Source organism: Raphanus sativus, chromosome 9, assembly GCF_000801105.2.
Source record: "Raphanus sativus cultivar WK10039 chromosome 9, ASM80110v3, whole genome shotgun sequence".
NCBI lineage: Eukaryota > Viridiplantae > Streptophyta > Magnoliopsida > Brassicales > Brassicaceae > Raphanus > Raphanus sativus.
Window position 1 is genome coordinate 614,080 of NC_079519.1, and position 22,368 is coordinate 636,447.

Consider the following 22,368-nt stretch of genomic DNA (forward strand, 5'->3'; position numbering starts at 1 on the left):
TTCTCTACAATCATTCTCACAAAAATAATATGCATGACTACTAATAAAATTGAGATGACATGTCTTATAGATTAATATGACATGGACAATTATACTTAATGTTAATTTAATTTTTTGGTAAACTTTTTAAAAATATGGTAATAACTTATATATTTACATTTATTTTCGATTTATATTTTTGGACTTTTTAAAAAACATGGTAATAACTCATAAATCATCAGTAAAATAAATATATTCAATTATGGCATTTCAAATTTCGAAATATCATTTAAATTAAAAATATTTCAAAAATATATACATATTTTTAGAAAATTACAAAAATTAAATCATAATCAAATTAAATCGTAAAATCATTAGTTTCTTATATATATCTACAGATTTTATAAATATTTTTTAATTTTAATTTTTGAAAATTATGAAATTTTCATCCCCTAGACTATATTTGAGAAGTGATTTTGCCACATGTCTTCTACAATCATTTTCACAAAAATAATATGACATGACTACTAAAATTGATGACATGTCTTATAGATTAATATGACATGGACAATTATATTTAATGTTTATTTATATTTTGGTAAATTTTTTAAATATGGTAATAACTCATTTATTGTCGATTTATATTTTTGGACTTTTTTAAAAATATGGTAATAACTCATAAATCATCATTAAAATAAATATATTCAATTATGGCATTTCAAATTTGAAATATCATTTAAATTAAAAATATTTCAAAAAATATATACATATTTTTAGAAAATTATAAAAATTAAATCATAAAATCAAATTAAATCGTAAATCATTAGTTTCTTATATATATATCTACAGATTTTATAAATATTGTTTCATTTTAATTTTTGACAATTATGCAATTTTACATATTTAATTAAATAAATAGATTGAAAAATCTACCTAAAATTATAATTTAAATATATACATGCACATTCTTAAATATATTTCAAAATAAACAAAATTGTTTTTATCTTAATTTTAATGTTCAGTTAAATCAATTTAAAGTAAAATATTAATAAGAAAAAGAAAATTTATAATATTAACAAAAAATAAATATAATTTATATGTATCTGTTAGAAAATATTTTAAAACTTTTTTACTACACATGGTGCAGGAAAACACCTAGTAAAATTATATATACACGAAATATTGGAAAAAAAATATTAGTTGACTATAGAAGGTTATTTTTAATTTCCATATATGGTAGTGGTATTTTTCTTGTGGTTATCGTTAGTTGACCAAACTAAGAAGATAATACTAGATATTTAGCTAAAATAATCGATCTTACCTGTAACGAAGAGTATTTTCAACAATTATTTGTTAAGTCAATAAAACTAATAACCATGTTTGTTTAGCTTAAAGAACGAAGATAATTTATAAAATACTTGTATATGGCCATCAATTTTTGTTGCACTTTGATCTACTTGAGTCCATGGTTCACCCACCTTACCAAGTTAGCACCCGCTACTTTTTAAGAAAGTCAAAAAGAACCCTAAACCCAACAGTCTCCTCCTTTATAGTATATATTACTAACGAATTTACCTTCCCAAAACCACACTAACCTACTCTTCTTCAACAGATGACAATGGATTGGTTCTCGTGGCTATCGAGAACAAATCTCGAAAATTCGCTCACATACGAGTACGGACTCTCCTTCTCCCACAACGAGCTCGAGTACGAAGACATTGCTTACTTCAACCACGAGTTTCTCCAGAGCATGGGTATCTCCATCGCTAAACACCGCCTCGAGATCCTCAAGCTCGCTCGGCGACATAGTAAACCGTCTCCTTCTATTTCCAGAGTCCTGATCGCGATTAGGAAGACCGGGAAGTGCTTCTCCGAGTATGTCCGTGCCATGATGAGACGTGAGGAACCGTATCGAGCTCTCGTGATTGTGAAAGGGAGATGGTCGAAGAGTAACAAGAGCAACGGAAATGGTAGCTGTGGAAGCAGCAAGGAAGAGAGACTTCTGCTGACGAATGGGACTCCATTTAGGCTCGATAGCTTCTCCTGTTCCAAGGGTTTCGATCATTACAGTTTGAATGATGATTATGTTTATTGTGGGAAAAATTTACAAGAGGAGGTTATTATAAAGTGGGATTCAATGTTTCAGAATCTGAAACCAACTTAGTGTGTTTAAGGGTTCTTCCACCATGTTATTCAATGAGTTTCGCACTTTCTTGTCTTCCAAGTGTGTGTCTTCCACCATGTTAGGTCGGAGTAATTAGCTTTTGTAATAACAGAGGAGTTAGCTTAATTTGTGTGTCATCATGTTACCAAACATTTCTCTACCACCATCTACGTACGTGACACTCAAAACTTGTTTCCTTATAGCACACTACTAATCTACTATGATACAAACAACAAATAAAAACAATCACATTACAAAGAAGCTGTTACAAAGGGTGGTACTTTCTACCGGTTACGTCACCGATTAAATGAATTAGGGTAGAGTTGGTTCTAGTAGCTTATATTGTTCCTGCCAAGCTGAGAATCCGCAAATAGTTTCTTGTGAATGTTAACACACACACACACACACACACATCCATCGATGACCAATTGGTCGTTTATCTAAGAAAATAGCGCAGTCAACACGGAACGGAAAGTCAAAACACCATGAAAACGAGAAATGCAAATCACAACAGTGTCTTTTGCAGTTCAAAGCAGAAAAACTTAATAATAAACTTACCATGAGCAAACATGTGTTGCTTGAAGGGGTTGCTTGACTTGGACTAGACTTGGACGGTAAGTGGAAGAGCAAACGAGTGGTGGAAGAATAGCTTCAAAGGGCTTTCCGGAATATAGGGAAAGGTGTTGGAGTTTGGTACCTTGTCCGAGATTAACAGATTTGATGTAGCCGGCTTTTCCAAACACAAATGCAGTGTGTTGAGTGGGAGGAAGAGTCGTGATGGACATATGTCCGTCTAGTTCACACACCACAGCAACATGGTTTTCCTCATCAACAAAGAAGCTGGCACCAACATATGTGTTAAACATAAAATTTAAAGGAGGCCCCGTTTCCACTAGCAAAAACTTGCTCCAGGACGCATATTTGGGCTTAACCGTAAGGGTAACCCAAATCTCAAAAAAGCCTGATTCACAAGCACCAAACAGGACCGCAAGCTGCTCTCTCTTCTAAGGAAGCTTGAGAGGGTGACAGTGTCTTCATTGTAAGAGTGAAAAGGAAGAGGGAGGCGTGGTCCAAACCTCTCTTTGGTAAAGTCAAAACAGAGCAAGAAATCTTCAACCTCTGAGATCGTTCCGTCAAAGTCAGGCTCTATCTCATCATGTTTCTGGTGAGCAAAAAAGTAGGTGTTTCCGTTGACAGACACGCCTCGCTCATGCACATCTATCTCCCACTCGGGCTTCACCTTGAGGAACCTCCATGAATCAGAGCTCATTTCATAGATTTCGCAGCTGAAAACAGTTACTGATGATCCAGAGACAATGTACTCATCCACAAACCTCAGGATTTTGTGGTCGCGCTTCTTGCCGTCCTCTGAGTATCCGATGGCGTAAACGTCTTGCCTCTTGAAGTTTTCTCCTAGCCTCGGTACGATCCACCTTGTTTGGCACAGGTAAGGGTTCCACACCACCAGCTTCGAAAGGTCCTTAGCCACGCATAACACCAACCCATCGCACTGATATACCATACCACATATCTCCAACTGATTAAGCAAATCTACCTGCTTCACCGATACATCAACAACCAAATCTTCTTCTTGGAGATGGTACCTCAGAGAGTAGACCTTGTTATTCATCGCCAGAAACTGATGCCTCGCTTCTTTACCCAAAACAAGGCAGTTTTTGGTTATAGCGTTCCATGTTTTGCAAGTAGATCGAACCGCCTTCAGTGATGTTATCGGAACCCTCTTGAATATCTCCACAACCAATTCCTGGGGAAGATCGCAAATCCTCAGCATCCTTCCAACTCGGGGCCGCTATTGAAAAAAAGTTAGGGTTTTCCTCTCTCTACGCGCGTGTTACTGTGTCCTAGGCACGGATCAAAGCTCATATATATTGTTTTATTTATCATAAATTTAAATTAAATAATTCCTAATTTAAACTGTTTTACAAAATGTTTGATATTGTTTTCAAATCACCACATTCAAATTTAGCAAAACATGTATTACAAAATTATGACATTAACTTAAAAGTGACGTGTACATTTTTTATAAACACTTATATTTTTGGTAAGATGTTTAAAATATTGCAATAACTATTAATTGATATATCATTACAGTTGTAAATTTTCTATATAAATATTTATTTTTGACAAAATTATGAAAATATATTAATAACTCATATATCACTATTATATATACATATTTTTATTACACTAATAAAAATAAGCTAAATATAACTACATATACAGTTTTCACATCAACTTATATATTATATTTTGATAAATATATACATATTACCAAAATTAATTTTAAGTATCCATAACAAATACAAAACTAAATCAACATTAATCAAATATTTTTTGATAGTTAAATGATTAAAATTTATTTGTTCATCATGTTAATTGTTAACATATTCCTAAATAAACAAAATTAAAAATTTATTAAAATTTTTATATTTAAATTTTTATATACATATATATTTTTATTTATTTAAAACTATATGATGAGAGAGATATAAAATAAAAATCTTTAAATAAGATATAATACAATATAACTAAAAATTATTTTTATAAAATGTAATTTAAAATTTATTAAAGTTTAAATAAAATCAAATTGAAATAGTTAAACCAGATAAAAAAATAAGGCTAGGAAAATACATTTTCATTTCTTTCAAAACTTTAAAGTTAAAATTTGAAAATAAATCCAAATGTAAAGTAAAATTTTCTTATAAAATAAAAATATAATATTTAAAATTAATTTTTCTGCATATCAGGAAAATTCCTAGTAAATTATTATTTTCCCATATAATCTATGAACCTGGATAACAGATAACAGTGGCACATAATACTAGAGGTGGTTGTTATCAAGTCTCTCTCCTCTCCATGTAGTAACACAGAATGAAAGAAAAGAAAGAATTTACTTGGAATGAACGATTGAAACACCTATCCTAAGCGGGGAAATGTACCAGAGGTTACTATTAAGTGGGATACTATGTTTCAGAATCTCAGACCTACTTGAAATCAGATAGATTATGTATGATGATTTTTAGGGTTCTTCCACCATGTTATTTGATGTGTACTATTAGTTTGGGCTTTCTTCTTTCCCAAGTTTTTTGTTTGTTCCGGGTGCTATCTTTTTTTGTAGACATTGAAAAACAGAGGACTTAGCTTTGTGTTCATGTAACCAACATTTCTCTGCCTTTTTTTTTGTGTTACCTGTCTTGACTCTTGACAAGTATGGAAAAGATTCAGCAAACATGATCTTTATTACCTCTCGTGTTTTTTTTTCTCAACTGTGGCGATCAAGAATTGTGATACAAACATCAAACAAAAATACAAAACAACATTACAAACAATGTTACAATGGTAAAAGAAGCCAATTACAAAAAGGTTATTCCAACCGGTTCTCTGGCCGGTTGAGTCACCCATCACAGCTGAATAACAAAAGTTTTACAAATCTTTAGGATACACACACCTCAAAAAAAAATGCCGGCAAGATACAATAGGAACTTTATAAGATGAAAAATAGACATAGCATATCTATTGACTGTATCATCTCTTACTCTCAACAGTCTCTCTTGCAATTCCCATGGCAGAATCAGTGACCATTTGACTGCGGCTGCAACCGGAAAGAGCCAGAGGCATAGAGAGCTTGATAAACCGGCCTAATTCTCACAGTCAAAATAACAGAGAGTAGAGTTCCAAGTCCACAAAGACCTGCTAGAACCAAGAACGTTACCCTGTAGCAATCAGGACCAATGCAGGTAGAACTCCCTTGCTTAGTCGCTTCCCTGTCGTATATATGTCCTGCCATAAGCGCCGAGAAAATGGCCGCACCTGTCGGGTTGCCCAAGAGTATGAAGTTGAAGTTGATTCCAAAATTTTTAAGACCAAAGAGCTCTGAGATGGTGGAGATTGACAAGTACTGAAACCCCATGCCTATCCCTACAAGAGCTGTCGCCACGTAAATGGTGCCGTCAATGGCCATGGAGAAGAGCAGGAACGTGAACATCATAACCAGCTGCGCTGCTCCCATCCATAGCGTTCTTGGAAGCGCTTTTGACCTGACAAAGTGCTCAGAGATGGCACCTGAAGCAAGACGGCCACAGAAGTTGAAGAAGCTAAAGAGGCAGAGCAGTATTGTAGTGCCTTTGATACCAAAAGCAAAACCGATCTGAGCCAAGTTGTTTGAGACAGTGATGCCTGAACCCATGCCTAGGAAGTAAGCAAACCAAAGGAGCCAGAAATCCGCCTTGGCAAAGACTTGGCGAACCTTGAAGTCCTCTCCTCTCCTTGGCTTCCTCTTCTTCTTAACCGCACCTTCTCCTTCAGCCAAAAGTATTTCCATCTCCGAGGCACCATCTCCATCTCCTTCTCCTTCGAAGAGAGTTCCCAGGTTTGAAGCTGATGTAGAAGGTATCAGCAGTGGTTCTTTCTCACCTTCCTCTTTCGCTAGATTGTCTGCAAGAGAGCTCTTGGCATTTGAACGGAAAAGCGTCATCTTGATGGGGATTGCAAGAGGAGCCATCAAGAACAAGACCGTGCCAGCCAGAAGAACATATTTGAGGACGCTCGAAAGCGAAAACACCTCGTTAAGTACAGTGGTCATAACAAGATAAGCAGCGAGAAGGATACTAGAGCCGAGGAGAAAAGCGAAGTAAACAGGCTCAGAAGGGTCATCGTTGGTAGCAGGAACACAGGGGCGGACGAAGTACATGAGAGATAAGCATAAAAGGGGAACGCCAACCATAAGAAAGAAGAGCAGATTCGTAGACGAATGGTGAAGCAAGACGCTGAATATCACAGTGAATGCTGCGCCACTGAGACCAATGTAGCCTTTAATGAGTCCAGCAACAGGGCCTCGGCTCATAGGAAAGTTCCTCATATTGGTCACAAGAGACGCTGTGCCGAACCATGAGCTACTATTGGTCCCGAAAAACAGAGCAATGAATAGCTGTCAACATCACAAACTAGTCTTAGTGAGTTCAAATGATCAAACAAACAATAGATATAATGATCCACGTAGAAGGGAGTTACCAGCCAGAAAGGCAAGCCGTGGATGATTTGGTTAACGGAGCTCCAGAGAACGCTGTAACCGAGGAAACAGGAGGTAGATCCGATGAGGAGCATCGCCCACGGAGGAAGCTTGTTGCTTCCGTAACCTGGAAGCAGCCCCAAGTTTTCACCTAGATCACAAGCGACGCCGAGGATCGTGATCTGTTGCTGGTTAAACCCGAGGACCGATTTGAGAGCGGCGGAGTAAAGCGGGAACGTCGAACTGGTTCCAGCAGCTATCTGAACCCAAGCGGCGGCTGCTAACCCCACCCACGGTGGTCGGCTTCCCGTTTTCTCCACTAGATTCGGCATCTCTCTCCCGACCGATCACTAAGTCTCTTCGATTTAGCTTTTTTGATAAAAGTAACATGCACCGGCACAACTCTTTAAAGTTGAGTTTGGTCTGTCTTGTTTGTCTTTCTTTCCAGGCTCTCTCTATTTATATATATAAAGTTAAATAATTCTAATCTTCCGTCATCAGCAATGACTCTGTTAAACATATTTATTTAATGAATTAAGTATGTTTTGTGTATATTCTTTCTTTTTAACAAATGTCATTATTCTTGAGAGGTTTTTACTGTAGTTTCCAAACTAATCTTGTTAAAGAAAATGTAAGTAGGTGGGTGGGTCGACAATATGTACAACACTTTCTTTTTTTATTAATTGTTCCAAAACTTATTTATACGAATATACTCCGGGAAACGTAGGATATTTTGCTTAGTCTGATTTTATTTGATTATACTATTATACATAAAGCAAAACGGAATCATTTGTTGTCATGCTAAAGGTTTTGTGCTCAACACGTGAGTTCATTTGAGTATGATTCGTCCACTCCAGCGTGATTCGAGGCATGACTTTGGCTTTGTTCTTTAACGATCCCATCTCTCTCAATCACTTACCATTTTTATATTTTAATTAATTATGTACTTTTTGGAACACTCACTTAATTATGTATATTATATGCTTAGTTATATAAGTACCTCCTCGGATCAAGATTTACACAGCATTTTTTTGTCTTTAATAAACGGAGGCAATGCATAGAGTCAAAAACATACAGATCAAAGAGGATGCGCACAAATCTTACCTGTTTCAATTACGATGAAAAAATAATAATTTGATAATTCAAATGGCAGGAACACGTCGATTCTGCACCGGCCTCATCAAACACGTACTGCTTACATTTATAATTTGTGGCTACAACATTTCAGTGTCACAGTCATTAAATGGTTGCTCTATTCACATGACCATAGATGGTTCAGCGTATGTTGTTAGATTTATTACATGTAGAAATTCTACAAGAACAACTGATTAGTATTATATATAGAGTGAGGTTATCCGAGATTACACGAATTTGTTTCTAAAACTCTTTTTTCTTTCAAATTTAAGCAAAAAAAAAAAAAAAAATTATTCTCCAACAAATCACTAATGTTTTCAACCAAAAACTAACAAAAAAACTTAAACAACGTTTATCCTTCCACAGTCTCACTCATTCAATTAATGGTGTCCTGTCTGCCATGATTAAATCTTATTCATCTGGACCATAGACTTCTTGGTATGAGACCGGTGACGTCTTTCTCTAACGAAAATCATCCAAAAGATGAGCGAGAACATGACTGCACCAGAGAGTGATGCGAGTCCTGCGTAGATCCACTGGCTGGTGATGGTGAGTCCAGGGCAGTTCTTGGTGGTTATGTCTCTGAAGGTGTCTCGAACGAAGGAACAATCAGCAATACTAGCCAAGAACGGGCCGTAATGGTCCAACGTGAACCCCACTTTGATCGCACCCATCATCTGGTCGTATGAAGCTGGAGTTAACCTACCCTGTGTTATGCAGACCCCTTCTGCGTTCACTTGGCACACAAAGCCTTTGTAGATCTATTTAACAAAAAAAACACAAACGTTTGTTTTAGTAGAGTTTATGTTCTAATCAAGATATGTTTACTCAGCTTGTAATGTTACTATACATATGACATATAAATCCCATGTATACCATTTATGTTTCAAAAAAGAAAAGGTTGGTTATATATATGTATATGTATACCTCAGAAGCATTAGCGAGGAGGATTTCGTTAGGAGCACAAGGACGTGGATTGCGATGTTCATCGAGCGGGTTACAGAGCAGAGGAACGAGCGGACCAGACTGGTTATGGTAGAAAGGGACATTAGGTGGGAACTCATGGTTACTGACATTGACAGTGTACGCATTAGTCATGTCAACGGCCGTAGAAGTCATCGTCTTGGTTATATCCAATGTATCTCCAATGGTTTTAGCGTCTAAACATGGAAGAAGCTGGCTCAAGGCCGATTCTGCCGCTGGATCATGCACCCATTGGTCCATAGCCGTACACGTGTCCGCAACCACACTGTTTATATTTTACAACTTTAGTTTGATAAAATAAAAGAGAATCAAACTTGCAACCTTGAATTAGATCAAGTGATGATGATCAATGTCATTACTTGTGGAAGACGAGGAAGACTGCGCTTAGAAGGATCGTTGCTGTGACGAGAATCCAACCCAGGATTACTAAGCTGAGGATTAAACATCAATTATAACCATTTAATTTGGATATGATAGAATACAACATATCGACTGTATAGAAAAAGTATAGAACTCACAGGTAGACAAGAACTCGTAGTCCACAGAAGGAAAACACTGTTCAGAATGAAAACCATGTTATACAGAGGCAAAATCATAATAAAAAATGTTATAATTTTAGTACTTACAGAGTCCGAGAAATGCGACTGCGAGCATAACACCGGCGATCACATTTAACACTAATCTCCTGAAGAACATTAGAGAAAAGGAATGGAGTCAAATAAATAATCAGAGCATTCTATTTATTAATAACTTGTGACGCAAGTCAGGTGGCTAACTAATGCTTACACAGGGTTTAGTGCTCCGGTGAGATAACCGATTGTCTGATTAGCGACACGGTCGGGATAAGTGATGTTAGACATCTTGATCATGTTGTTGAAATGATCAATGTTACCTCTAAACTGAGGAGGAAAGAGGTTATGTCCATCGAGCTGAATGTCTTTAGCAGATTGAATAGAGTCCCACAAGCTCGTTAGCTTACCCAAAACACTAGTTGCTTGAGTCACAATGTACATAAACGTTTTCTCCACGCTACCGTAAAACTCTTTTTGCCCAGTGTACAACATCGTAGACCCAATCCTGAAGATATAAAACATCGTTTCGAATTTTTTAGTCAAGAACTGAAACAATTACTAATTAAATTGGTTCGATGCATTATATTGTGAAGGAAGAGGAAGTTTACACGGCGGCGACGGTGAAGAGGAGGAGGAGGATGAGAGAAAGAGTGTAGCAGACGGGAGAGTAACCGTAGTTCCGGCGGCCGCAACCGCAACAACAGCAACAGAGGCATGTGCAGATGAGGAAGAGTCCGAGAAATACGAACCACACGATTGCTATTACTATGAATGGAACAGCAGTGAATCCAACAGACTGAAAGAGAACAACATCACACACGTTTTCTTATATATCAGTTACTACATGAATTGTCCTGAAACGAGCTTATTAATGGCTCTAAACGCAGTTTGTTACAGGTACTTTTGGCTAGATACCATCTCTTGTTACATGATTTACAACAAAACCTAAATGCACAGCCTAAACGCATCTAAGTTGGAAGGAAACAAAACTAAGGGCTGTTCCTAATTCCTAAAGACACATGCATTGGTTTGAATTTGACGTTACAACCATCGGTAAAATGGGTAGAGAGGACTCACAGCGACGTAATGAGAATTGGTAACGTTCCAACCATCGGTATATATATTGAAATTGTTGAGAGGATCAGGCCGCCGTGTTCTCTCCGCCGCTAGCACCAATGTCCCATTTCCTCCTTCCAGAATTTTCCTCCTCAAGCCTTCATAATGAAAAAACGTATAAAATCAGATATTTTTTAATATAGAAAACATCAAAACTTATGAAAAAAAAAGGAGAATATGAAGAAGAACCTTGAAATGAGGTTGAGGATGGATGATTATGACAAGAAGAGGAAACTCCATGAGATAAAGAAAGCAAACTGGAAGAGACCAGGATCGCAACGCCTATAACAAGGAGACGCCGGCTATCATGAAACGTCGGCGTTGCGCTGCAAAGCATATTATCCTCTCTCTCTTTTTTTTTTTTGGTTACGTTTCAAAAATTATGAAAACTCTAATGAAAGGGTTTATGTTCTCTCTTTTAATGTCTCCAGGAAACCGAGGAGAAAAGAAGATGAAAAGATAGCTTATTATCTAATATTCTCCCTTATTTAGGAATTTCTTTATGTTTCCATAATTTTCTCCATCCTCAGTTATTCTTTTTCCTATATTGATTACTCCCATGCTACCCAAAAAAAAAAAAAAAAAACTCGTTAAGGTCTCATTGGCTGTCATCTAAAATATTCCCTCAAAATGAAAATCTCACGCGGTTCGCCTTCCCCAGCTATATCCATTAGTAAAGAATCTGATGAATCAGCAGTCTACCCTGTAAACTAAATCACACAATAAATTAAAATTTTGAAAATGATACAAGTAAATCTATTATTTTCCACAATCGTTTTTGGAACGGAAAATTGCATTAATGTCGTTCGAAGATTGACTTCATGATTTTATGTTTACATCGAAGATAAAAAAATCATATTGTTTCCATATCCTTACCAAAATATCATCTCATCATTATTTAGTTCAAATACAACAAAGGCAACTATTTTGAAACAAATTTAGAAATGACTATTGCATGATTATACTAAATCTCGACCAAGAGGTTTTACTTGCTCAATACTCGGGCTGTCACGGTTTCAACACACTTGATCCATCCCTCTTTCAAGCTTCAAAAGGAATCGATTATCACAAGTGACACCAGATTCCTCAATCAAATAAGTGCAAATGTAGGCAATAACAGATATTACCTTTGGGAGATTCCTGCAACCAAAGGAAGCTTCTTGATACCAAAGACAGGCTCCTTGTGTCGCTTCATTGACTTGTTTGTCTGTTCTGAACCAAACAGTCTCCTCAATGGACTTTTTGTATTATCTACAAACTAGCTTCTCTTCTAGTGACATTTCTACCAACTCAGGCCTTCTCCTTGGAGACAGCCCTCTTTCAACCATTTCATCTTCATACTCCTTAGCCATCTCCAACATCCCTTTCTGAATCAAAGCATCGATCATAGCGTTATAAGCAGCTGAATCAGGAGTATCCCCAGACTCCTTCATCGTCTTCCACACATGCAAAACCGGCTGAAGAAACCCCCATCTCTCAAACTTCCTCATAAGCATCACATAAGTATCCATCCTGGGCCTAACCCCACTCCTTATCATCCTACCAAACAGACTCAGGATCTCACTTGGTTTCTCCATACGGGCGAAGAAACACATATAAGTAATCGAATCTGGCTGACAACCTCTCTTACGCATCTCGTTAAGCATCCCATACGCATCCTTCACCCTCCCTTCTTCACACAAAAGCTTAATGACCGTGTTATGAGTCGCAACGTTAGGTTCACAACCTCTTTCCTTCATCTCCCGAAACACTCTAACACCAAAGTCAACACCTTGCGATGCTCCAATGGCGCGAATCACAGTGTTATACGCAACAACATCTAGCTTTATCCTCTTCCTCTTCATTTCCTTATACAAGTTGACAGCTTTCCACGGCTTACCACTCTTGCACATTATATCCATGTAAATAGAATACGAAAACAGATCCTTGGAAACACCTTCGTGATCCATCTTCTCCCAATACTCCTTACACTTACCCCACCATCCCAACTTAGACCACCCACGAAGAATCAAGTTATGAATCTTAGTATTATTACTCACTCTAAAACCATTACTCTTCCCGAAACAGAGCTCCTCTGCTTCAACCACATGCTTATGCTCGCAAAGCGCATCAACCAGATTATAAAAAGACGTCTCGTCTCTCAAATTGAAATCATCTAATCTATCGTAAGTATCGAGAGCCTCTTGAACGAGATGCGCCGTGACGTATCGCTTAAAGATGATACGGAAAGTGACGTGATTGGGAATCGAACCCGGGTTGTCCTTCATCCGGTTGACCAGAGCCCAGGAAGCATCGAACTCGAAGTACTTACCGAGGACATCGATCATACGGTTGAAAGTCTCGGTGGTGTGTTTGAATCCGGATTCCTTCTCGACCCAGTTGAAAAACTCCAGCGCCTTTTGCCAGTCGTTGCTGTAGCATGCGATGGCTTCGCATACTGTTTTCTGATCGTAACTTGACTCATCCACCTGACATTGGAGGTTCTGGTCCGAAACTGGTTTTACGGATAGAAGCCGAACGGAGGGTGGAAAAACGATCCGAAGGCGATTGATTCGCCGCAGATATATAGACGACAAGAGCATTTCTCTCCGCCGCTCTAAGCAGCGTTCTAAATTAGGGTTGGTTTGTCCGGGAGATTTTCTTTTGGAAAAAAGTTTCTTAGCTACACGACGTTTACACTAATATGGTGGAAACCATCCGATGTATTAGAATGTGTCAATAACTACACGAAATTTATGTTAATACATGACACATGTACGAAGTTTATGTTAATATGGTGCCAACATCACAGTCGGGTTAAATTGATCTAAATTTAAGTTAATGGGGTCAATGCGTAATTTATCAAACTTAATAAATTTAATGATTTTTTTTCAAAAAATGATTTATTAAGATTAATAAACCTAATTGATTTTATTAATGAACTTAATAAACTTATAAATGATTTATTAAGATTAATAAACCTAATTGATTTTATTAATGAACTTAATAAACTTAATAATTTATTGAGTTTAATAAACTTAATAAGTTTATTAAGTTTATTAAACTCAATAAATTATTAAGTTTATTAAGTTCATTAATAAAATCAATTAGGTTTATTAATCTTAATAAATCATTTTTTGAAAAAAAATCATTAAATTTATTAAGTTTGATAAATTACGCATTGACCCCATTAACTTAAATTTAGATCAATTTAACCCGACTGTGATGTTGGCACCATATTAACATAAACTTCGTACATGTGTCATGTATTAACATAAATTTCGTGTAGTTATTGACACATTCTAATACATCGGATGGTTTCCACCATATTAGTGTAAACGTCGTGTAGCTAAGAAACTTTTTTCCTTTTCTTGGTTTACCAGCTTCTCAGATAGGTCCGATTACCCGTATTCGATTGGGTATGTCCGCACTTGGGATTTTGACCCGATTACCTATTATTGGACTGCTATTCCGATTAATTGGGCTGGTTTGTAGGCCCATATATGACCCACTTCTTTGGGAATATTGGCATTTCATCACAAATATGAAGAAGTGTGGGATCGATTATGAAAAACAATAATGTACAAAAGGAAGGAGCGATGAATGCAAAGACATACTAACTAAAGTCTTTAAGTGTAATATCATATCACTGTCTGTACCTACCACAGTTTCAAAAAAATCCGAAACGACGAATCCTTGTGTTTATCACCTGAAATGGCGGCGGCTCTGCAGAAGAATATCCGTCCGGTCAAGTTTCCGGTTACGTTCAGAGCTTTAACCAAACGATCTTCTCCCGCACCCTTTAGAGTAAGATGTGCTGCTGCTTCCCCCGGGAAAAAGAGTTACAACATCACTCTCCTTCCCGGCGACGGCATTGGTCCGGAGGTCGTCTCCATTGCTAAGAATGTGCTTCACCAAGCTGGATCCTTGGAAGGTTCCTCCCACTCTTCTAATGTTACTGCTGTTTTGTTTACACATGTTATGAGTGGGTTTTATTGGGATTTAGACGATTGTGTGTGTGATCAGGAGTGGAATTTAGCTTCCGGGAGATGCCTGTAGGAGGCGCTGCTTTGGATTTGGTCGGAGTGCCTTTGCCTGAGGAGACCGTCTCCGCTGCTAAAGAATCAGATGCTGTGCTTCTTGGAGCCATTGGAGGGTACGCACGTTGGCTCTACTCTCTTGTTAGATTCTGTGTGCTTATTCTTGATTGGAAAATACAATGTTGCTGGTATGATTTCAGGTACAAATGGGATATGAATGATAAACATATGAAGCCTGAGACTGGGTTACTTCAACTTCGTGCCGCTCTTAAAGTCTTTGCTAATCTCAGACCTGCTACTGTTCTTCCACAGGTTACCCTTCTTCTTAATCTCAGGATTTCTTGGTAGCTTGTAGTTTCGTTTCCAAACTCAATTTATCTTTCAGTTAGTGGATGCTTCGACCTTGAAGAGAGAGGTTGCAGAAGGTGTTGATCTAATGGTTGTTAGGGAGCTTACCGGGGGTATGTCTAAGTAACTTGATTGAGACTGATCTTATATTCTTGTCTCTCTCCCGTTCCCTGGTGGTACAGTATCTTTTACAGTGTGTGATGATGTGTCCTGGAAACAGGTATTTACTTTGGAGTGCCAAGGGGCATTAAGACTAATGAAAATGGCGACGAAGTTGGGTTTAATACCGAGGTCTATGCTGCTCACGAGGTACTCTATTCTTATCTCTTTGCTAAGTACTACGAACTGGATGTAATAAATCATATTTTTTTTTATGGTCCACAGATTGATAGAATTGCTCGTGTTGCCTTCGAAACTGCTAGGAAACGGCGTGGCAAGCTGTGTTCTGTTGACAAAGCTAATGTTTTGGAAGTATGCTTTATAAATTGCATTTTCTTCTCAAAAAATCCTCGCTCCTATTTCTTTCAGAAAACACATATTTTTATGCAAATTTTCTCTTATGCAGGCCTCGATTTTATGGAGGAGACGAGTAACAGCATTAGCCTCTGAATATCCTGATGTTGAGCTGTCACATATGTATGTTGACAATGCTGCAATGCAGCTTGTTCGTGACCCTAAACAGGTACACTTATATATTTGCCTAGTCAGCGCCTTGATGTGGGAGCTTTGTTGGTCCTAACAATTGTTTGATCGTTTCTTAAAATGCAGTTTGACACCATTGTCACAAACAACATTTTTGGTGATATATTATCCGATGAAGCTTCAATGATCACAGGGAGCATCGGCATGCTTCCCTCTGCTAGTCTCAGCGATTCGGTATGAACTGAAGTATTTTAATCTTTAAGCGTGATGCAATATGATCACGTCTGAACAAAGACCTGTGCTGTTTATTACAGGGACCTGGACTCTTTGAACCAATACATGGTTCTGCACCTGATATTGCTGGACAGGTCTTACCTCTATTCTTCAAACAAACAAAGCTTTTTCTTCCCAAATATCAAAACATATACCAAAAATGAAGAGCAAATTTTTTTTTAAAAAAAAACTTCAGGATAAAGCAAACCCGCTGGCAACGATCCTCAGCGCTGCAATGCTTCTCAAATACGGACTTGGAGAAGAAAAGGCAGCTAAGAGAATTGAAGACGCGGTCTTGGGTGCTCTGAACAAAGGATTCAGAACAGGAGACATCTACTCCGCTGGAACTGTAATTCTCTTGAACCATTCTTATTACAATCTTTCCTGTTCTTTCAGAGTTGGCGTTTGAAAAGCTTACGAGCAGGCAATAGTAAACAATACTTATGTTGTTCATCTTTTCGAAACAGAAACTGGTGGGTTGCAAGGAGATGGGAGAGGAGGTTCTGAAGTCAGTAGTGGACTCCCATGTTCATACTTCTGTTTAACTATCTGTATAACTTTGAATAAGTGTTTGTACGCAAAGAGAGTACCAGTTTCATAAGCCACAATATCTGATGGTATGTTACTAGCGGGACATATTTGATCACATTGAAAGTTTTACAAACAGGCAATAGTACACTTGAGCTTAAATCAAGACACAAGTAAAGATTTTTAAAAAGACACATCAAAGTCGATAAACAATTTGCTCTTGTGCTCTCTAGCTCCTCAACCTTTAAGGCTTCAACCAAGAGCAGTTAAATTTTGGAACATAATCTCAACAGCACGTTCTATCTCCTCTTCCGATATAATCAACGGTGGAACAATCCTGACGACGTTCCCTTTCCCTGCCGTCAGGATCAGAAGACCTGAATCACGGGAAGCATCCACAAGTGGACTCGCTGGCACATCCAGCTCCACTCCTATGATAAGCCCTTCTCCTCTCACTTCCTTCACGTGCGAGTTCCCTCCTAATTTCTTCACCAACAGTTCCTTGAAGTATAGACCTTTGCTCGTGACACTTGACAAGAAAGAGGGCTTAGATACTTTATCAACAACAGCGATGGCTGCACTGCAAACAAGAGGGTTCCCTGCAAATGTGCTACCATGATCTCCATATTTGATGGTCTCAGCAACCTTTTCAGTCACAAGCACCGCTCCAATTGGTAACCCACCGGCTAAAGGCTTTGCAACCGTCATTATATCAGGTGTTACACCGAATGCTTCATATGCCCAAAGGTTACCAGTCCGACCCAGACCACACTGAACCTCATCGAAGACTAGAAGAGATCCTGAAGCATCACAAGCAGAGCGAAGAGACTGGAGAAACTCTTTTGTAGCAGAGTAAACACCGCCTTCTCCTTGAATAGGCTCCACAAACACCGCAGCTATTTTACCAGAGCGGATAAGATCAGTAGCGGCTTGAATGTTACCGTACTCCAAGAATGTGACGCCAGGCATGATGGGCTCGAAAGGAGCTCTGTACTGTTCTTTGCTTGTCAAGGCAAGAGCTCCTAAGGTTCTACCATGGAAACTATTCGTAAAGGCGATGAAGCCTGTGGCGACTTCCTTGTCTTGAGGATGGGTGAATCTCTGGAACTTTCTAGAAAACTTGATGGCTGCTTCGTTGGCTTCAGTTCCAGAGTTACAGAAGAATACACGGTCTGCAAAAGAACTTGCCACAAGGCGCTTTGCTAGTTCTATCTGCAGAGAAGTTAAAACATTATGAGCTTTAATGTATACACAAAGATTAAGAATGCCATAAGAGATGCAGACACTAAACTATACCAAAAGGGACTAGTCCTCTATCCTTAAAAAATCCTTCCTGTAACACTAAAGCTCGTCAAACCATCTCAACGACAAAATCCTAGTGAGAGTAGCAGAAGATAGTAACCATAAACAAAAAGCTCATAGCGCAATCACATAGAGAGAGGATCAAATCAGAAGTTTCAAGCTTTTGCCAAAAAAAAAAAGACAGATCATTTCGCAGTCACGAGTAATTAATACCTGAGGAATGGTGTAATAGACATTGCTGACATGGGCAAGAACGCCAGCTTGGTCGGTGACGGCTTGAAGCCAATCAGGATCTCCATGGCCCAGAGCATTAACAGCTATTCCAGATGCACAGTCCAGATACTCTTTCCCTTCTGCGTCGTACAAGTTACAACCTTTACCACTCGAGAGCACCACCGGAGCACGCGCGTATGTACCCACCAGAACTTTCGCCTCCTCTTCAATCACCTTCTGGCTCACGCTCGCTTTTACTGAGACCTGCGCTTGTTCTCCCGCTTTAGTCAATACGCTCGCAATCCGGCCGTTGAATCCGATTCGTTGTGTTTTGATCGGTAGATCAAATCGACGGCGTAGGAGACTCATCTCAAACAACGGCGGCCGCGGGAGGGTGATTTGGCCAAGAGACGCCATTTCGTGTGTTTTTTTCCCTTTTGGTCGGAGAAGGATAGTCTTAGAGAACGGTGAAGCTGAAACTGAACTGAACTCTAGGGCTTTAGCTTTTTTTTAAGCAACTGGTGGTCTATCTTTTTCAAAATTACAATTTAGGACTGATACTTAGTAATTTACTCTCAACCTCAAATTAGCACCAGGAAATTTTGGAGACTGTAGAGAGAATCATCATTTTACATTAGTATAATCCATTAATCAAATTACAAAGTTCAAAAAAAAACGTTTTGGAAGTTACATTGATAGAAAGGTGCTGTGATCTTTGCAATTTATCTTACCATAGTAATAGAAAAGTGTACATCTATGTAGATTCATGTGAGAAGATAAGAATCACTTGGCAGAGCAAAAAAAAAAAAACATACTACTGGCTAGAGAAGAAGAAGATATGTCAAGATACATAAGCTCGAATCTCCTCTCCCCTTGAGGCCTAATCTTCTACAGCGGCCACGGGAAATGGCCAAATGATGAGAATATACAGGAATAATCTATCTTTCTTCATATAGTAACTGTTAAAAAAGGATGTTTGTGAAAGGTGGTGGTATAGTTATTTGGGTGTGTGATGGGGAAAAACAAAAGAATAATCTGCTTATGGCTCGTCGTTCAGCAAATAACTTCAGGGCTCGTGTCGGTTTCTAGTGGCATGTTTAGGTCAGGGAGCAAGAAGGAGGAACTTTGTTCCAAAGCGCGTTTGCAGGACAAGGCAGATTGTGATTCAGCCTGCATACATACGACACATGATTTAACTTGATCAGTTACATGTTGATAAGTAGTGAATGTCTAGAGAGCAAGAAAAAAATGGTGATTGTCCAGACTCCAGTGAGAGACAGATATAGGCTCACCTTCATCTTCTTAAGAGAATTGTTTCTTACTCTTTGCTGCTCCACCAAATCACGCATACTTGCTAATTCCTGATTCGAGAAAAAAAGAAAAACCAATTCTAAGATTAGCATTTAGCACACAGACCTAATATGTAGAGACATAAAGAAGAAGGTCAAAAGGATGTGTGTACATTTTTGAGGCCTTTACTTTCCTTCAGGAGCATGACTTCCTCATCTTTAAGCTCAGCCAAAGTCTGCCCACAACGATGTAAGAGAAAAACAGTTAATACGTAATGATATCCGTCCAAATTTATAAGGATAAGATTCATCAGCAGAGCTTAAGACCACATGTCTAAACAGATTTCAAACAAGCCATTGATGATCCTGGCTCGAGTTGCACCGATGTCAGGGCTAAAACTAGTATATATTGTCCTTTTAACAACAGTGCTAGTAAATAAAGGGACAGGCTTTTCGGCTTTTACCTTTTTCTTCCTTGATCTCTTAAACAGAGTTGTTCTTGTTATTGCACTCGTTTGAAAAACCTGGACAACCAAACCCAAAATTCAGATTATGGCTTACGGCTTACGACACCACCAGATAAAAGGCAGCTCAAAAATCAATATTCAATTAACCATCACACCAAAATTATACCATAAAAACAAATTTGTTTTGTTTATATATAAAGAAACCCACACACCTAACATTCAAGACTACACACCTACCATTCAAGACCACACACAATATAGGCACCATAAGGTGGAAATAAACGGATCAACTCTAGTTAGCATCAAACTTCCAAAGTGTGTAAAATACAGAATCTTCTTGGTCAACAACTTATAAAACCCTCAAAAAGGAAAAAGAGAAGAAGAAAAAATGAAATAAGTAGATATTCTTTTTTAAAAAAGAATCACGTGAGTGGAGCGTGAGTTATGAGAAACGCGTGTGTTTGGTCGTCACATTTACACGTCATGCTTAACTAAATACTGAATAGAGAGTGTCATCTAGTGCTGGGAATTTGATTCATTATCCGCGGGCCCCGCCCCGTTTGACCCGTCGCGGGGCGGGTGCGGATCGAGTGATTTGAAAAAAATTGTTCGCGGGTGCGGGTGCGGGTCGAGTGATTTTAACGCGGGGCGGGTGCGGGTCGACCGAATTTAAACTGCGGGTACCCGCCAACCCGCAAAATTAAAAAAAAAAAAAATTCTTTTTAAAATATGATTTTTTTAAGTAAAAACTATGTTTTTTATAATAAAAATAATAAAAATACGAATATTTTTAAAAATTTAATTAAAATATATTATTTATATTATTTTTTTAAAAAATATTAATTAAAATAATTATTTTTATTATTTTTTATATTACCCGCGGGTCCCGCGGGTTACCCGCTAATTTATGCGAGGCGGTGCGGGTCTTACATTTTTTAGATGCGGGTCAAGCGGGTCGAATTTTTGAATCGAAAAAATGAGTCGATCCGCAGCGGGGCGGGGCGGGTCGGGGCGGGTCGGGGCGGGTCGACCCGCAAACCCAGCACTAGTGTCATCGATATAAATAAACTTGGCGGACGAATCACAACAAGAACCACAATCATAACAACAAACTTTGACCGGTGGTACTGTGTCCATACTTGGTTACTATATGATAACTGTCCGTCTGTCCCTCCCTATTACCATACCACACACGTACCTAATCAACTCATACTCTAAACCTAAGTTCATTTCCACGAACATGAACGTGAGGGCCAACGGTGACTAAGACTTTGACCATAAACACCTCCCATAGACGTGAAGGGCCTATTGGTTTCCACAAAAGCAGAAAGAGAGATGACTGGGATGCACCAAAAGTAGGAAACGTGACTCTTTGTATGCAAAAAGAGCAAAAAAGTAGAGATCACCGAATTTTATCAGTTTTTAAACTCAAATCGAGAAGTGTTTCCAAGAAGACAACAGGAACTAACGAGAAAGATAGGTTTGGTTTCTTGGAAAAGAAAGAAAAAGGCATGTTTGAGTCCACGGTGGGGGTATTTCGGTCAATAAAAAGTCGGTGTACCTACATGATGATCAAGAGAAAGCCGATTCGTGGAACATAAATGACGAAAATACCCACAAGTGAACAACTAAAAGGTCTGGTCGTGTGTAAGGCAAAGGGACTAACCCGTAATAGACCAGACCAAACAACAAGGAAACTCTTAATTACGTGAAGAGAAAAAACGCAGAAAAAGAAAACACTGAAACGCCGCATCACCAGGGATATATTATAGTAGTGACAGACAGCACGAAACCAAAAGAAAAAAAGAGTGAAATGATCAGACAAACCTTAGATCTAAAGGTCTCAGAGGGTTTAACGACGACGCTGGACTCCTCAAGGCCGTCCATGGTGGTAGCACCGCCGCTGAAAGACGTGGCGGCGCCGCTCCAAGTCAAAGGGCTGGTGGGGCTAGCTCGCGTTTGGTCTCCTTTTTTCGATGATCTCCGTTGACGCACGCTCCATTTCAGCTTGATAGGAGATGGTGGGGGTCTCGAGTGGCGGAGCTGAAGCAGTGCGTCGGCTACCAGAGAATCGTCAGACATGGCCAGTCGAGTCCAGTTTTCGGCGGACATAGTTGGAATCTTCAACAGGTTTAGAGGAGAGAGAGGGGAGAGATGGTGGCGAAAAAGTAGGAAGGAAGCTCTGTGGCAAAATTAATGGGTGGATTTTGATATATACTTTGGAACTATTATTTTATTTTCTCTTTTTTCTTGATAAGCGTGGGACCCATTTAAGTACATGCGTGGCACAGACCATTTGTAGCAAGGTT

At 38.5% G+C, this 22,368-nt stretch overlaps 7 protein-coding genes and 1 pseudogene across 7 annotated transcripts; 2 read left to right on the forward strand and 6 right to left on the reverse strand.

Moving 5' to 3' along the window:
- Nucleotides 1–1,531: 1,531 nt before the first annotated feature.
- On the forward strand, nucleotides 1,532–2,187 carry LOC108826182 (uncharacterized). The gene has a single exon (XM_018599566.2). It carries the CDS (start codon nucleotides 1,592–1,594, stop codon nucleotides 2,141–2,143), a length of 552 nt encoding a protein of 183 aa, XP_018455068.2. The 5' UTR covers nucleotides 1,532–1,591; the 3' UTR covers nucleotides 2,144–2,187.
- An 83-nt stretch (nucleotides 2,188–2,270) lies between these two features.
- Nucleotides 2,271–3,985, reverse strand: LOC108824460 (F-box/kelch-repeat protein At1g24800-like; annotated as a pseudogene).
- Nucleotides 3,986–5,462: 1,477 nt separating this feature from the next.
- Nucleotides 5,463–7,616, reverse strand: LOC108823757 (protein NUCLEAR FUSION DEFECTIVE 4-like). The gene is made up of 2 exons (XM_018597037.2): nucleotides 7,175–7,616; nucleotides 5,463–7,091 (listed from the first exon to the last, which is right to left on the reverse strand). Exons 1-2 carry the CDS (start codon nucleotides 7,502–7,504, stop codon nucleotides 5,736–5,738), a joined length of 1,686 nt encoding a protein of 561 aa, XP_018452539.1. The 5' UTR covers nucleotides 7,505–7,616; the 3' UTR covers nucleotides 5,463–5,735.
- A 901-nt stretch (nucleotides 7,617–8,517) lies between these two features.
- On the reverse strand, nucleotides 8,518–11,653 carry LOC108826030 (uncharacterized). Its single transcript, XM_018599401.2, has 9 exons — nucleotides 11,168–11,653; nucleotides 10,940–11,076; nucleotides 10,471–10,658; nucleotides 10,077–10,367; nucleotides 9,917–9,975; nucleotides 9,809–9,845; nucleotides 9,650–9,721; nucleotides 9,234–9,555; nucleotides 8,518–9,067 (listed from the first exon to the last, which is right to left on the reverse strand). Exons 1-9 carry the CDS (start codon nucleotides 11,313–11,315, stop codon nucleotides 8,711–8,713), a joined length of 1,611 nt encoding a protein of 536 aa, XP_018454903.2. The 5' UTR covers nucleotides 11,316–11,653; the 3' UTR covers nucleotides 8,518–8,710.
- Nucleotides 11,654–11,796: 143 nt separating this feature from the next.
- On the reverse strand, nucleotides 11,797–13,703 carry LOC108823656 (pentatricopeptide repeat-containing protein At1g80550, mitochondrial). The gene is made up of 2 exons (XM_056995106.1): nucleotides 12,106–13,703; nucleotides 11,797–12,024 (listed from the first exon to the last, which is right to left on the reverse strand). Exon 1 carries the CDS (start codon nucleotides 13,558–13,560, stop codon nucleotides 12,226–12,228), a length of 1,335 nt encoding a protein of 444 aa, XP_056851086.1. The 5' UTR covers nucleotides 13,561–13,703; the 3' UTR covers nucleotides 11,797–12,024; nucleotides 12,106–12,225.
- An 872-nt stretch (nucleotides 13,704–14,575) lies between these two features.
- Nucleotides 14,576–16,906, forward strand: LOC108827809 (3-isopropylmalate dehydrogenase, chloroplastic). The gene is made up of 11 exons (XM_018601303.2): nucleotides 14,576–14,891; nucleotides 14,984–15,113; nucleotides 15,198–15,309; nucleotides 15,383–15,458; nucleotides 15,566–15,654; nucleotides 15,730–15,816; nucleotides 15,911–16,027; nucleotides 16,114–16,221; nucleotides 16,302–16,355; nucleotides 16,457–16,609; nucleotides 16,728–16,906. The coding sequence occupies exons 1-11, from the start codon at nucleotides 14,672–14,674 to the stop codon at nucleotides 16,803–16,805; spliced, it is 1,224 nt and encodes a 407-aa protein (XP_018456805.2). The 5' UTR covers nucleotides 14,576–14,671; the 3' UTR covers nucleotides 16,806–16,906.
- On the reverse strand, nucleotides 16,854–18,789 carry LOC108827808 (acetylornithine aminotransferase, chloroplastic/mitochondrial). The gene is made up of 2 exons (XM_018601302.2): nucleotides 18,304–18,789; nucleotides 16,854–18,000 (listed from the first exon to the last, which is right to left on the reverse strand). The coding sequence occupies exons 1-2, from the start codon at nucleotides 18,718–18,720 to the stop codon at nucleotides 17,041–17,043; spliced, it is 1,377 nt and encodes a 458-aa protein (XP_018456804.1). The 5' UTR covers nucleotides 18,721–18,789; the 3' UTR covers nucleotides 16,854–17,040.
- A 206-nt stretch (nucleotides 18,790–18,995) lies between these two features.
- Nucleotides 18,996–22,243, reverse strand: LOC108827810 (uncharacterized). Its single transcript, XM_018601304.2, has 5 exons — nucleotides 21,887–22,243; nucleotides 20,057–20,116; nucleotides 19,766–19,828; nucleotides 19,596–19,664; nucleotides 18,996–19,473 (listed from the first exon to the last, which is right to left on the reverse strand). The coding sequence occupies exons 1-5, from the start codon at nucleotides 22,169–22,171 to the stop codon at nucleotides 19,357–19,359; spliced, it is 594 nt and encodes a 197-aa protein (XP_018456806.1). The 5' UTR covers nucleotides 22,172–22,243; the 3' UTR covers nucleotides 18,996–19,356.
- Between the last annotated feature and the right edge of the window lie 125 nt (nucleotides 22,244–22,368).